We start from the raw sequence: 12,280 nt of genomic DNA on the forward strand, positions 1-12,280 counted from the left end.
TGACATAAAGTTCCGCTCTGAGACCCCCAATTTGGCCAAATTTCAAAATTTTCAGATATGCATGTGTGCTACATCATTGGAACGCTTAACATCTCTATTTTCTGGGGGAAGAAAATTTTTGAACATGAGGGCATTTAAAAAAAAAAGAAAATTTTTGAACATGAGGGCATTTAAAAAAAAAAAAAGTTTTTTAAACAGCAAAACCCTACCTGGAGGTGAGAACACGCGAGAGCAGAATTACAGACGCCATGGCTTTAATGAGATATTACCGCGTACTTACCTTGTTTCGATCCAAAAACTCTATGTCGCGACTCGCAAGTATCACTGAGTGTGAACACACAGCTGTGAATGGCCGAAGCTGGATTTTTGGGGGATTTTATGGGTGAAACATGGTAATATAAGAAGGGTAGCGATGCAGAAATCGCAGACATCAAGGAGTGGTTGAGATTTTCTTTTTCATATAGTTAATTTATAGTTAATTATTCTTTGTTTGGATCGATTATTTATTATCTAACATATCGGGAAAAATGCGACAGTAACAAAAAAAAAAATACAATTAAGCGATAGTTATGAGGTAGATATCCGTGACTTTTTTGCAGACGCCAAATTTTTCATTGTGATGTAATTTGTTTAAAAGTTTAAAATATGCGAGTGAATAATTTTTTAAAGTCGTTTTCTTTTTTTAAACTAAATATTAGACATCAATTAATGATTTTAAGCTAAAAATGACAGACATTGTGAATAATAGATATAATTACTTACTTCTTTTTATGGCTAGGTTGAAACAAAAGCGGTTGCGCGACGTCTGTAAACGGGGGTTTTCATGGTAAAACAGACAAATTAAAAATAGTCTGGGGGATTCATGCACCATGAATCTGCTATGGCAGCATATAGACATATTGTTCTATCAAACACAACAGTTGTTTTGGCTTAAAGTACTGCATTGGTTTTAAAGAGGAGTGCAAGAGCAGAAACTGCTTTTGCAGTCTTGTCTGTGTTTTCCGCCATGTATATATATATATATATATATATATATATATATATATATATATATATATATATATATATATATATATATATATATTAGGGCTGTCAAACGATTAAAATTTTTAATCGAGTTAATTACAGCTTAGAAATTAATTAATCGTAATTATTGGCAATTAATCGCAATTCAAACCATCTATAAAATATGCCATATTTTTCTGTAAATTATATATATATTCTGTAAAATAATTTGTTGGAATGGAAAGATAAGACACAAGATGGATATATACATTTAACATATGGTACATAAGGACTGTAGTGGGCATTTCACTCTACTGTCATTTAAATCTGTCTATGCTGTCCTCACTCCGAAGCGTCTACTTTTTCCAAAGCTAGACAGCTAGTGAACAACGCCTTAATAATCAGACTTCTTCCTTTTTCATCTGATTTATTAATAAAATGGCCTCAAACCATTGTCCTCTTTAGACCGTAGTGAAACTACAAAAAAAAAAAGTACACAAGCATTGCATTAGCAACAATGTTAGCTTAGCACGCTATACAGGTTCACTAAACATAAACAAAAAGCATCTCATACAAAAAATATAACATTTCGCTTACTAACATAATATGTACATTCTTTACAACAACCATACTTACGGACAAATCTTGTCCAAGGATCATATAAGCACAACATTACAACGTAGGCGTCAGCCCGAGACGTCGTGCAGCCATATTGAACTGGCAAGAAAGCAATAAACCATGTCGCAAAGCGACCACAAGAGTTCGCTGTTAGACAGCACAAAAAACCTTGCTGTAAAACTTACCAAAAGGCAGAATACTGTCTGAGCGGTACATGTCCGTTAATTGCGTCAAATTTTTTAACGTGATTAATTTAAAAAATTAATTACCGCACGTTAACGCGATAATTTTGACAGCCCTAATATATATATATATATATATATATATATATATATATATATATATATATATATATATATATATATATATATATATATATATATAGAAACAGATGCGTTGGAGATCGGCAGCTATTTTAAAGCAGTGAACGCCTCTAGTGCAGTGAACGTGAGACGTAAAATAATTCATTTTCTTAATTAAAATACTTTTTTTTTTTTTAACTCGGCGAAATATTGACGGATTTTCAAACGGTTTAGTTTTGAACACACTGTACTAACGTGGTTATGAGTCAGGCTGGACGTAGAAATAAACAAATATTTTAGGTATGCAGTTAATTTACTACTTTTTTTTTTTTTTTTAATTAATTTTTTTGTGTGATTTTTTTCAGTTAATTTACTACTTATCCAACATTTATGAAGAACCAATCCGATTGAAAAATACGCAATTTACAGCTATATCAAAGTAAAAGGCTACATTGAATGTTGTGTTAAGCGACTAACACTGACACAAAATGGCCAAAGCGTACAATCATACATTTTACGTCTAGTTCCATACAATTGGTAAATCTATGAGGCCAAATCGCTTCACGTGTAGATTTCGCCGGATGTCCAATGCGGAAATAACACGACGTGAACGCTCTCGCCTTTTCTCTATTAGCCTCTGGACGTGTCCGCTGCCTTGGATTCTTGCTATGTTTTAGCAAAGCAGTCATCGGGGGCTTATCTGGCTGAGCGAGGCGGTGTGCTTGGAAAATGGCGCTGGCTGAATGGAAATCCTAATGACATTCTCCAAATTTGCCTCTTTATGTACCATGGTGAGTGTCGTGCGCGCAATTGCCGCGCCTTTACGCACGTCGTACAGCCCAGAGTGTAGAATATTAGTCTGCTACTCGAGCCCTTGTTTGTAGCGAAGGGCGCTAGTTAGCCACCTAGCTAACGTCAGGCTAACGAGCAGCCTACGAGTGACAGCTCGCAAACCGCTGGCGCATACAGCTGGAGAATAGACGGGCAATTGTCGCGTGATTTTAATGTTTGTATGGGTTGGTTTAGTAGTTTGTAAAGATAAGATGTTTGACCTCTTGGACAAGCTACTTGGTATTCCTAACGTGAGGCAATGACGACATGGTTGAACATCAGCTGCGCAGTTGTGGAAAGTGCCTGTCCACTCTCAACGCATTTACTGGGGTCCTCGCTTTACGAAGGTGCCTGAACGCGCCACAGTCTATCACTAACCTACGCTTACGGACTGTTAAAGTCGTAAACCATTTGCATGAAAAAACACCTGTAGGCCATGAATTCAAAACTGTTTTTGTTTGACAATTCCGTTGTAAATCGACTATCGCTGGCGTAAAAGTCGCTCCAAAAATGAGGAATCGTCTTTTCTCACACTGTGTGTGTGTTGACTATAAACAAACACTTGACTCCTTTCTTCTGTGACAAGTAGCTAATTGTACCCACGTCTGTTCTTCCAGTGAAAAACCACAAGGGAGTTCCATTTCCTTGTGACCCATTCTTCCCAGTAACAAATGACATTGACAATCGGCTATTCAATATTGTATGAAATAACAACACCAATTTCATTTTGGTCTTGTTAGGGCGCCAATGCCTCTGCGTTGGAGAAAGAGATTGGATCTGAGCAGTTTCCGGTCAACGAGCACTACTTCGGCCTGGTCAACGTACGTCACCTTCAGAACGCATTTTCCAAGGTTATTCCACTCATTCCTTTCCCACCCTCCAGTTCGGGAACACCTGCTACTGCAACTCGGTGCTGCAGGCGCTTTACTTCTGCCGGCCTTTCCGGGAGAAGATCCTGGCGTATCGTGGGCAGCCTCGGCGCAAGGAGAACCTGCTCACCTGCCTGGCCGACCTCTTTCACAGCATCGCCAACCAGAAGAGGAAAGTCGGCGTCATACCGCCAAAGAAGTTTATTACACGCCTACGCAAAGAGAACGGTAAAAAGAAAACATCCAGTTTTGTTAATGTTACAACTGTTTTAAAGTACCTCGTTTTTCGCGTTTAACTCATTCACTCCCAGCCATTTTTACCGGAGCAAGGACCTTCGCTCCCGGCCGTTTTACTGGATTTTGACTGATTTTGCAAGGCCCACAGAAAATTCTGTTCTATTGCTATATAAACGTGGAACCCACCAAAAGAAAGATTATACTCTCTTCTTTCAGCAGAAAAAAAAAGTAATCTTTTTCCATTCTTTAGAAATTAGCATTAGAAAATAGCTTGGTTTCAGCAAATTAGCTTTTTGTGAACGCATACATTTCAAACATAACTTTGACTTTAACACAGCTATTTTTCGTTTATGTGACATCCAAAACATCTGAATAATGTTTCGTTCCACAAAATAACAAGCAAGAAGACAAATAGAGCTTTTGATCGCAAAGTAACAATTTATTTACACATAACTTTTGAACTGTTGAACTATTTGCGCACTTAACAACGGGGAAGGCTGTCAGCTGCTCCCGGTTGAATGAGGTGGCTCCCAGTACGGTAATCTGATGAGTCCGGATCAGGATCGGTCTCACTTTTTTCATCATCTTCATCGTTGGTTTCAACGCAACGTGAGCTCCGCAGAACGCGTGTGGAACCTGACTCTGTTGGGGATGTCACCGTCTGTCTCATCAAGATAAATTTTTTTGAATCCTTCTTTGACGATGGTTTCGTTTTGTTTTCAAAACACTCCTCCAGTGTTGTTTGCCTTTTTTCCCCCCGATCATTCTCCACATTTTTCTCAAATTCTCACGCGTTTTCACAAGATCCCTCCAACTTCCGTTTCCTGACTATTTTTCTGCACTTACTTTCTTGAGCTGAGATGAGTTCTTACCAAATGCGCTACTGGCCTCCAGTGGCCAGTTTTATTGCTTTAAAATGGGTTTTGAGCTTTGTGCATTATATCTTAGATACATCGGAACCTATAGATGCCTTTTATAAAAAAATAACATAAAAAAACGCAAAAGAGGTATAAATACGTTTTTGGGATACTGAAGCAATTAAAAATAGAAAGATTTATACGTTTTGGGGAGCAAATGAGTTAATGGGGACCAGATCCCCCCAGCTAATAGTGGAAAAAAAAAACATAGTAGGATTTGAGCAATCATATTTGATGTAAAATCACCATAACAGCTCATTTTATCTCCGTGCAGAACTGTTCGACAACTACATGCAACAGGACGCCCACGAGTTCCTGAACTACCTTCTCAACACCATTGCCGACCTGCTCCAGGAGGAGCGCAAGCAGGAGAAGACCAACGGCCGCCTGGCCAATGGCACCCTGGACTCTCAGAACAATAACAGCAATGCTGCGCCGGCGCCCACTTGGGTTCACGAGATTTTTCAGGGCACCCTCACCAACGAGACTCGCTGCCTCACTTGCGAAACGGTAAGAAAGTCCAAATGGACAAGACTAAAACATTATAATGTATCGTCTTCTCCCTCTAGATAAGCAGCAAAGACGAGGACTTTTTGGACCTTTCTGTTGATGTAGAACAGAACACCTCCATTACGCACTGCCTCAGGTAACAACACTTATTGTGCCAAAACTCCTTGTGACTGGAATCAACACGTGAAACTAAAATTGGGTCATTTTTTGCCCCTCAGAGGTTTCAGCAACACGGAGACACTGTGTAGCGAGTACAAATATTACTGTGAAGAATGTAGGAGCAAACAGGAAGCGCACAAAAGGTTTGTTCACATCATAGTTTGAACAAATTCAGCGCACAATTACTCTTAACTGGTGGTTCCTCACCCCAGGATGCGCGTAAAGAAACTACCAATGATCCTAGCCTTGCACCTGAAGCGCTTCAAGTACATGGAGCAGCTGCAGCGTTATACCAAGTTGTCGTATCGCGTCGTCTTCCCGCTGGAGCTCCGCCTTTTCAACACGTCCGGGGACGCGACCAATCCTGAAAGGCTCTACGACCTTGTTGCGGTCGTAGTGCATTGTGGGAGGTGATCACGACTGAAGAAACAGTCTTTTTATACCATCAGAACATGTGAATTGACCATTGTATCTTTTGATCTTCGCAGTGGTCCGAACAGAGGCCACTACATCGCCATCGTCAAAAGTCACGACTTCTGGTTGCTGTTCGACGACGACATCGTAGAGGTGAAAGAATTTTTGATTTCTTGCTTCATTCATGCAATTTTGACATGTTTTCAACAGCTAATGAATCACTCAATTTTCACATTAGAAACTTACCGTAATTTCCCGAATATAAGGCGCCCCCGTGTATAACGCGCACCCCAAATTTACTTGTAAAATCTAAGGGAAATTATTGTACCCGTGTATAACGCGCACCCTAATTTTAGCACCACTAAATAGAAGAATACAAGAAAACAGAGCTTGTGTACAGATACAGACATGTCATTTTACTGACGGGTGAAACACAGCACAAGCATAGCACATTGGTAGTTTAAAACATTACCGTAAACTGACCATATGTACAGTAATAATATGATCTGAAAACTTCTTTAACTTACCAGAATCCAGGAGAAAACAAAACAGATGTGACTTTTCTTTTAAAGGCTGCTGTATAACTTGCTCGTTTCATCATGATGAATAAATGTTTCCTCCATGGATTGATACAGTAAAATGAAGGTGGGAACGTAAGTCGGAAATCCGAGAGAGCTCATCGCTGTCGACACGACGGTAACAATAGGAACTAATGTTATTTGGATTTGAGTTTCCCAAGGGACAGATAAAGTTGACGGGAACAGGAAGTCTGTGTTTTTACGTTTGTTATGGTCCGAGTTGCGGAGCTGCAATAAACGTTGACTCAAATGAGTTCAAGAAACTAAATTCTGTGCTTTATGGTAAGAGTGAAAAAAGCAGAATTTAACAAGGACGAAATCATTCGGCCGATCGGGTGAAGTATTACCGAAACAAAATGGTGACGTCACGTACCGTAATGGTCGGCAACGGATCGCCGCATACGTTTTTTTTTCAACACAACATGGCCGTGTCAATAAAAAAAAAAATCGGTTTTTATATCTCCGCCCATGTACCAGTTTATAATGCGCACCATGATTTTACAAGTTGATTTTGGGGGAAAAAGCTGCGCGTTATATTCGGGAAATTACGGTAATACTTGAGGAAAGTTTGCATTTTCCTATATACAATCGCAATGTATTAGGTTGAATTCAGATATCATTATTGCCTCAGCACGTCTTGCCGGCTATCTGGCCCTCGCCGTTTTGAGATTGAAATGTTCCATAAAATAAAACACGTATAAGCCGGAGAAATGTCTAAATTATTATTTCTTTGCCAAAAAATAGGCAGTTGGCCGAAAATTACCTGATTATTTGAATGTAAAGTTGCGCTATTGTATATGGATACAAAATCCAACATGGCGCCCATTACAGAACAAAGAACTTTTTAAATTGAAAATTCTTGCAAATAAATGCGTAAATCACAGAATTTCTGTAGATACGAACGAAGAACAGTCTAGATTCTTGGTTAAAAGCAAATAACTGGCCAGTTATCATTCATTTTATGTAAATATTTCAAGCTAAAGTTATGCAAATTTTTCCCCCATTCATTTGTTTTTTCACGTTTCAAAGTGCAATTTTATTTAATAATTACCTTGAATCCTCGACCAAATCACTCTTGAGACACGCCTGCCTGCTTGTATGCATTAAAACTTTCGTCGTGTTTCCATCTAAATCCAGCATTAGAATGTGTGTGTTTATCACAGTGAAAGCCAACACAACGCTCTGTCTGGGCCGGCCTCCTACGGGAAGGAATGTGACTCAAAACTATGATTTTGCCTTCATACTTTTTAATGGTAACATTTCACAACTAGAAACCTATAGTGTAGAAGCCCATAAAATAATGAAGACCTTAAAAATTTGAAATTGACCTCTAAACAAAATGCCTCTAGTTCAGTTATGTGACTATCTTCAGCAGGAGTGCCAATTACGTCGATTGTGCACGCCAGTGTGGGAAGCTTATTAATTTTGTTGAAACAATTGCTAATAACCTGACTTTTAATTATTCAATTGGTTTCAGAAATGGCTCATATGAAAGCTAAGACCTTCCCAAATGATGTTGAATGTATATTTGTTTAACTGAAAAAAAGATTTATCATTTGATGAAGACATAAAGGTCAAATTTTGTCGCCTACAGAAAGTGTGAAAATTTAACAAAAAATGTACTTCGAATACAAAAATATGTTACATAACATAAGCGAATTAAGTAGTGGTGCTGTGAGATCCAAATTGAATATTTTGTTTTACTTCCATGGGCTTGAAGGACTGCATCAATGAGGTTCGGCAAGGATTCATACAATTTATTGATGAAGTCATCAGGAACATCAAAGAAAGCAGTCTTGCATGCCTCCCAGAGTTCATCAACATTCTTGGGTTTAGTCTTCCATGCTTCCTCTTTCATCCTACCCCAGACGTGCTCAAATGATGTTCATGTCTGGTGACTGGGCTGGCCAGTCCTGGTGGTTCTTGAGCTTCTTTGCCTTGAGGAACTTTGAGGTAGAGATTGAAGTATGCGACGGAGCACCATCTTGCTGCAGAATTTGCCCCTTTTTATGGTTAAGAATGTAAGAGGCAGCTAAGATTTGATATTTCAGACTATTTATGTTGCCTTCCGCCCTGCAGGTCTCTCGCACACCCCCATACTGGATGTAACCCCAGACCATGATTTTGCCACCACCAAACTTCACGGTTTTCTTTCCATGCGAGCTCCAGTGGGTCTCCTGCAATATTTGCAGCGACTGTGGTGTAATTCAATGTTAGATTCATCTGAAAAATCCACCTTTTGCCACTTTTCCAGCATCCATCCTTTTGACAGGCTATGGGCTTTGGCAAATGCCACACGTTTTTTTAAATTGTCTTTTGTTTAATGCTGGTTTCTGGGCACTGATTCGACCATGGAGGCCATTTCTAGAGAGAATTCGACAGACTGTTCTGGTTGATACAGGGACTTCAGGTGACCAGGTCTTGTGGAGCTCTGCAGTGGAAAAAGGGCTGGCTTTGGATTTTCCAGCCAACATCCGGTCCTCCCAAACAGTTGTCTTGCGGGGTCTACAGTGGGGAGAACAAGTATTTGATACACTGCTGATTTTGCTGGTTTTCCCACTTGCAAGCCATGTAGAGGTCTGTAATTTGTATCATAAATTCTCTTCAACTGTGAGGGACGGAATCTAATACAAAAACCCAGAAAATCACATTGTATAATTTTTAAATAATAAATTTGTATTTAACTGCATGAAATAAGTATTTGATACATTACCAACTAGTAAATATTTCGGCTCTTAGTTCTTTTTTAAGAACCCCTCCTGTTCTCCACTCATTACCGGAAGTAACTGCACCTGTTTGAACTTGTTACCTGTATAAAAGACACCTGTTCACATGCTCAAACAAACAAACTCCAACCTCTCCACAATAGCCAAGACCAAAGAGCTGTGTAAGGACATCAGGGATAAAATAATAGACCTGCACAAGGCTGGGATGGGCTACAGGAAAATAAGCAAGCAGCTTGGTCAGAAGGTAACAACTGTTGGAGCGATTATTAGAAAATGGAAGAAGTTCAAGTTGACGGTCAATCTGCCTCGTTCTGGGGCTCCATGCAAGATCTCACCTCGTGAGGCATCACTGATCATGAGGAAGGTGAGGGATCAGCCCAGAATTACACGGCAGGACCTGGTCAATGACCTGAAGAGAGCTGGAACCACAGTCGCGAAGAAAACCATCGGAAACACATTACGCAGTCATGGATTAAAATCCTACAGCGCACGCAAGGTCCCGCTGCTGAAGCCAGTGCATGTCCAGACACGTCGGAAGTTTGCCACTGACCATCTGGATGATCCAGAGGAGCAATGGGAGAAGGTCATGTGGTCGGATGAGACCAGAATTGAACTTTTTGGTATCAACTCGGCTCGTTGTGTTTGGAGGAAAAAGAAGGATGAGTACAACCCCAAGAACACCATCCCAACTGTGAAACATGGAGGCGGAAACATCATTTTTGGGGGCTGCTTCCCTGCCAAGGGTACAGGACGACTGCACCGTATTGAGGGGAGGATGGATGGGGCTATGTATCGCCAGATCTTGGGTGACAACCTCCTTCCTTCAGTGAGATCCCTGAAGATGGGTCGTGGCTGGGTCTTCCAGCATGACAACGACCCAAAGCACACAGCCAAGGCTACTAAAGAGTGGCTCCGTAAGAAGCATCTTAAGGTCCATGAGTGGCCTAGCCAGTCACCAGATCTGAAACAGATAGAAAATCTATGGAGAGAGCTGAAAGTCCGTGTTGCCCGGCAGCAGCCCCGAAACCTGAAGGCTCTGGAGAAGATCTGCGTTGAGGAGTGGGCCAAAATCCCTGCTGCAGTGTGTGCAAACCTTGTCAAGGACTACAGGAAACGTTTGGTATTTGTAATAGCAAACAAAGGTTTCTGTACAAAATATTAAGTTCGATTTTTGTGATGTATCAAATACTTACTTCATGCAATTAAATTCAAATTTATTATTTATTTAAAAATCATACGTGATTTTCTGTTTTTTTGTATTAGATTCCGTCCCTCACAGTTGAAGAGAACTTATGATACAAATTACAGACCTCTACATGCTTTGCAAGTGGGAAACCAGCAAAATCGGCAGTGTATCAAATACTTGTTCTCCCCACTGTACCGGACCTGTGCTTGTCAAAAACGTCTCCAGTCTGTTCATATCTTTTTTTAACCTTTGTACTGAGACACATTGAAGGTGTCTGCCACATCTGCAGTGGATCTGGTCTTCAGGCTCTTGATAATTAACACTTTGGTCTCAGGAGGGATCTTAGACATCTTGTCAGAGGTCAGGTTGCACTTGATGTGGCAGTCTAGTGCACTGTTTTTTTTTTTTTTTTTTTTTTTTATAAACACCTAAGAGTTAATTGATCTGACAGTTAATTGATCCATTATTGGTAACAGGTGAAGCTCTAATCTGGGATTGTGTGCATCATTTGACAAGGCAACAAGATTTATGTCTTTGCAAAAATTGACTCAATGAGCTTTACCAAGCTGTAAACATCAGAACACTTTTCAACACTTTTGTTTGGCATCAAAATGTTATTCCAAAACCTGTTGTGATTAAAATTATCCATTTCTTGTAAGAAAATATTCATTACAAATATATTAGAAAGACACTTCAGGTCCATGTGTATGCAAGCGACAAGACTTTTGTCAGGTACTGTAGTTTATTATGTTGTGTGGTCAACACAACCTCATAAGTTGCTCGGGCAACATAATTAGCTGTACATTTACATTTTTACTACAGTAAAAGCAATGTCAATTTTTGGGGGGGTGGGGGCACAACATCGCCCTCTGGTGATCGACTTATAGCAAGTCTGACATCTGACTTTTCTCCCCCTAAACGTGTGCAGAAAATCGACGCGCAGGCCATCGAGGAATTCTACGGCCTTACTTCGGAAATCTCCAAGAACTCCGAATCGGGCTACATCCTCTTCTACCAGTCCAGGGACTAAACGCCGAGGATGAACGGACATTGTACGCTCTGCTGTTGTGGCAGTCGCGGAAACTTTTAAAGGCGTAGCGTGCCTGTTTGTACAGATGTTTCATTTTTGAGTGCCGTTGTACTTTGAGGAATGAATGAGTCTTCAATCATTCATAACATTTCCTCGCACTTGAGTTGGGGAATCATCATATACTATGGAGATACTTACAATGGGCGACATGGATTGTGTATTTCTACAGTGTACAGAATGGTATTTGTATAAATATTACAAAAAAACGATATTGGAAAATGTCAGAGATGTATTAATAACACTATGGTGCACTTTTGATACCGTTTTGTAGGTGTTGGTGAGTTTAATGTAAGAGCGCGATGGAGGAGGAGGCCTGAATCGTGATCATTTTCTGTTTTAAAGAAAAAGAAATAAAGCCAGTATTGAGGCGATGTACTCTCTCCTTCTTTCAAAGTCACAGTGATGACTCATAGATGCTCAATGTCGCCCCTCAGTGGTGCAGACCTTCACTTGCGCTGTAAAAAGAGCTATTTTTAAGTCGGTCCCTCTGGGCAGGTGCTTGGTTGAGGCTTCTCGAGAAAGTTTCACTTAACAGCATGAAACCGGTAGACAAGTATCAGGAGTAGACCCCCAAAATAATTTTAGAAGAACCCATGCCTGAGAACAGGTTTCAAGAGAAAAAAGATGCAGTCCTGGAATCTACTCTGAAGTGCTATAGGCCTACATATAATTACGAAAATGTCAGCAGCCCATGTTGGAAAAGAGAATGGATGACATCCATTCTATTTTGGCTTGATGAAACCAACTTAAGGCTTATTTCCTAATACAAACTTGGCAGGAATCCTTGGAGGGGGGAAAAAAATCAGCCCCTGAAGGCAGTTTCATTCAGACATCCCTA

At 40.1% G+C, this 12,280-nt stretch overlaps 1 protein-coding gene across 1 annotated transcript; it reads left to right on the forward strand.

Moving 5' to 3' along the window:
- Positions 1–2,549: 2,549 nt before the first annotated feature.
- usp12a (ubiquitin specific peptidase 12a) lies at positions 2,550–11,831 on the forward strand. The gene is made up of 9 exons (XM_057825160.1): positions 2,550–2,716; positions 3,497–3,577; positions 3,640–3,853; positions 5,054–5,289; positions 5,349–5,425; positions 5,508–5,591; positions 5,661–5,858; positions 5,937–6,015; positions 11,281–11,831. Exons 1-9 carry the CDS (start codon positions 2,669–2,671, stop codon positions 11,380–11,382), a joined length of 1,119 nt encoding a protein of 372 aa, XP_057681143.1. The 5' UTR covers positions 2,550–2,668; the 3' UTR covers positions 11,383–11,831.
- Positions 11,832–12,280: the final 449 nt, after the last annotated feature.

Source organism: Corythoichthys intestinalis, chromosome 20 (genome assembly GCF_030265065.1).
Source record: "Corythoichthys intestinalis isolate RoL2023-P3 chromosome 20, ASM3026506v1, whole genome shotgun sequence".
NCBI classification, from domain to species: domain Eukaryota; kingdom Metazoa; phylum Chordata; class Actinopteri; order Syngnathiformes; family Syngnathidae; genus Corythoichthys; species Corythoichthys intestinalis.

Coding starts and splice junctions, on each gene's coding strand:
- usp12a (XM_057825160.1), top strand. CDS start 2,669: ATGGAAATCCTAATGACATTCTCCAAATTTGCCTCTTTATGTACCATG. Junction 5,426..5,507: donor TCCATTACGCACTGCCTCAG/GTAACAACACTT, acceptor TTTGCCCCTCAG/AGGTTTCAGCAACACGGAGA. Junction 5,859..5,936: donor GTCGTAGTGCATTGTGGGAG/GTGATCACGACT, acceptor TGATCTTCGCAG/TGGTCCGAACAGAGGCCACT.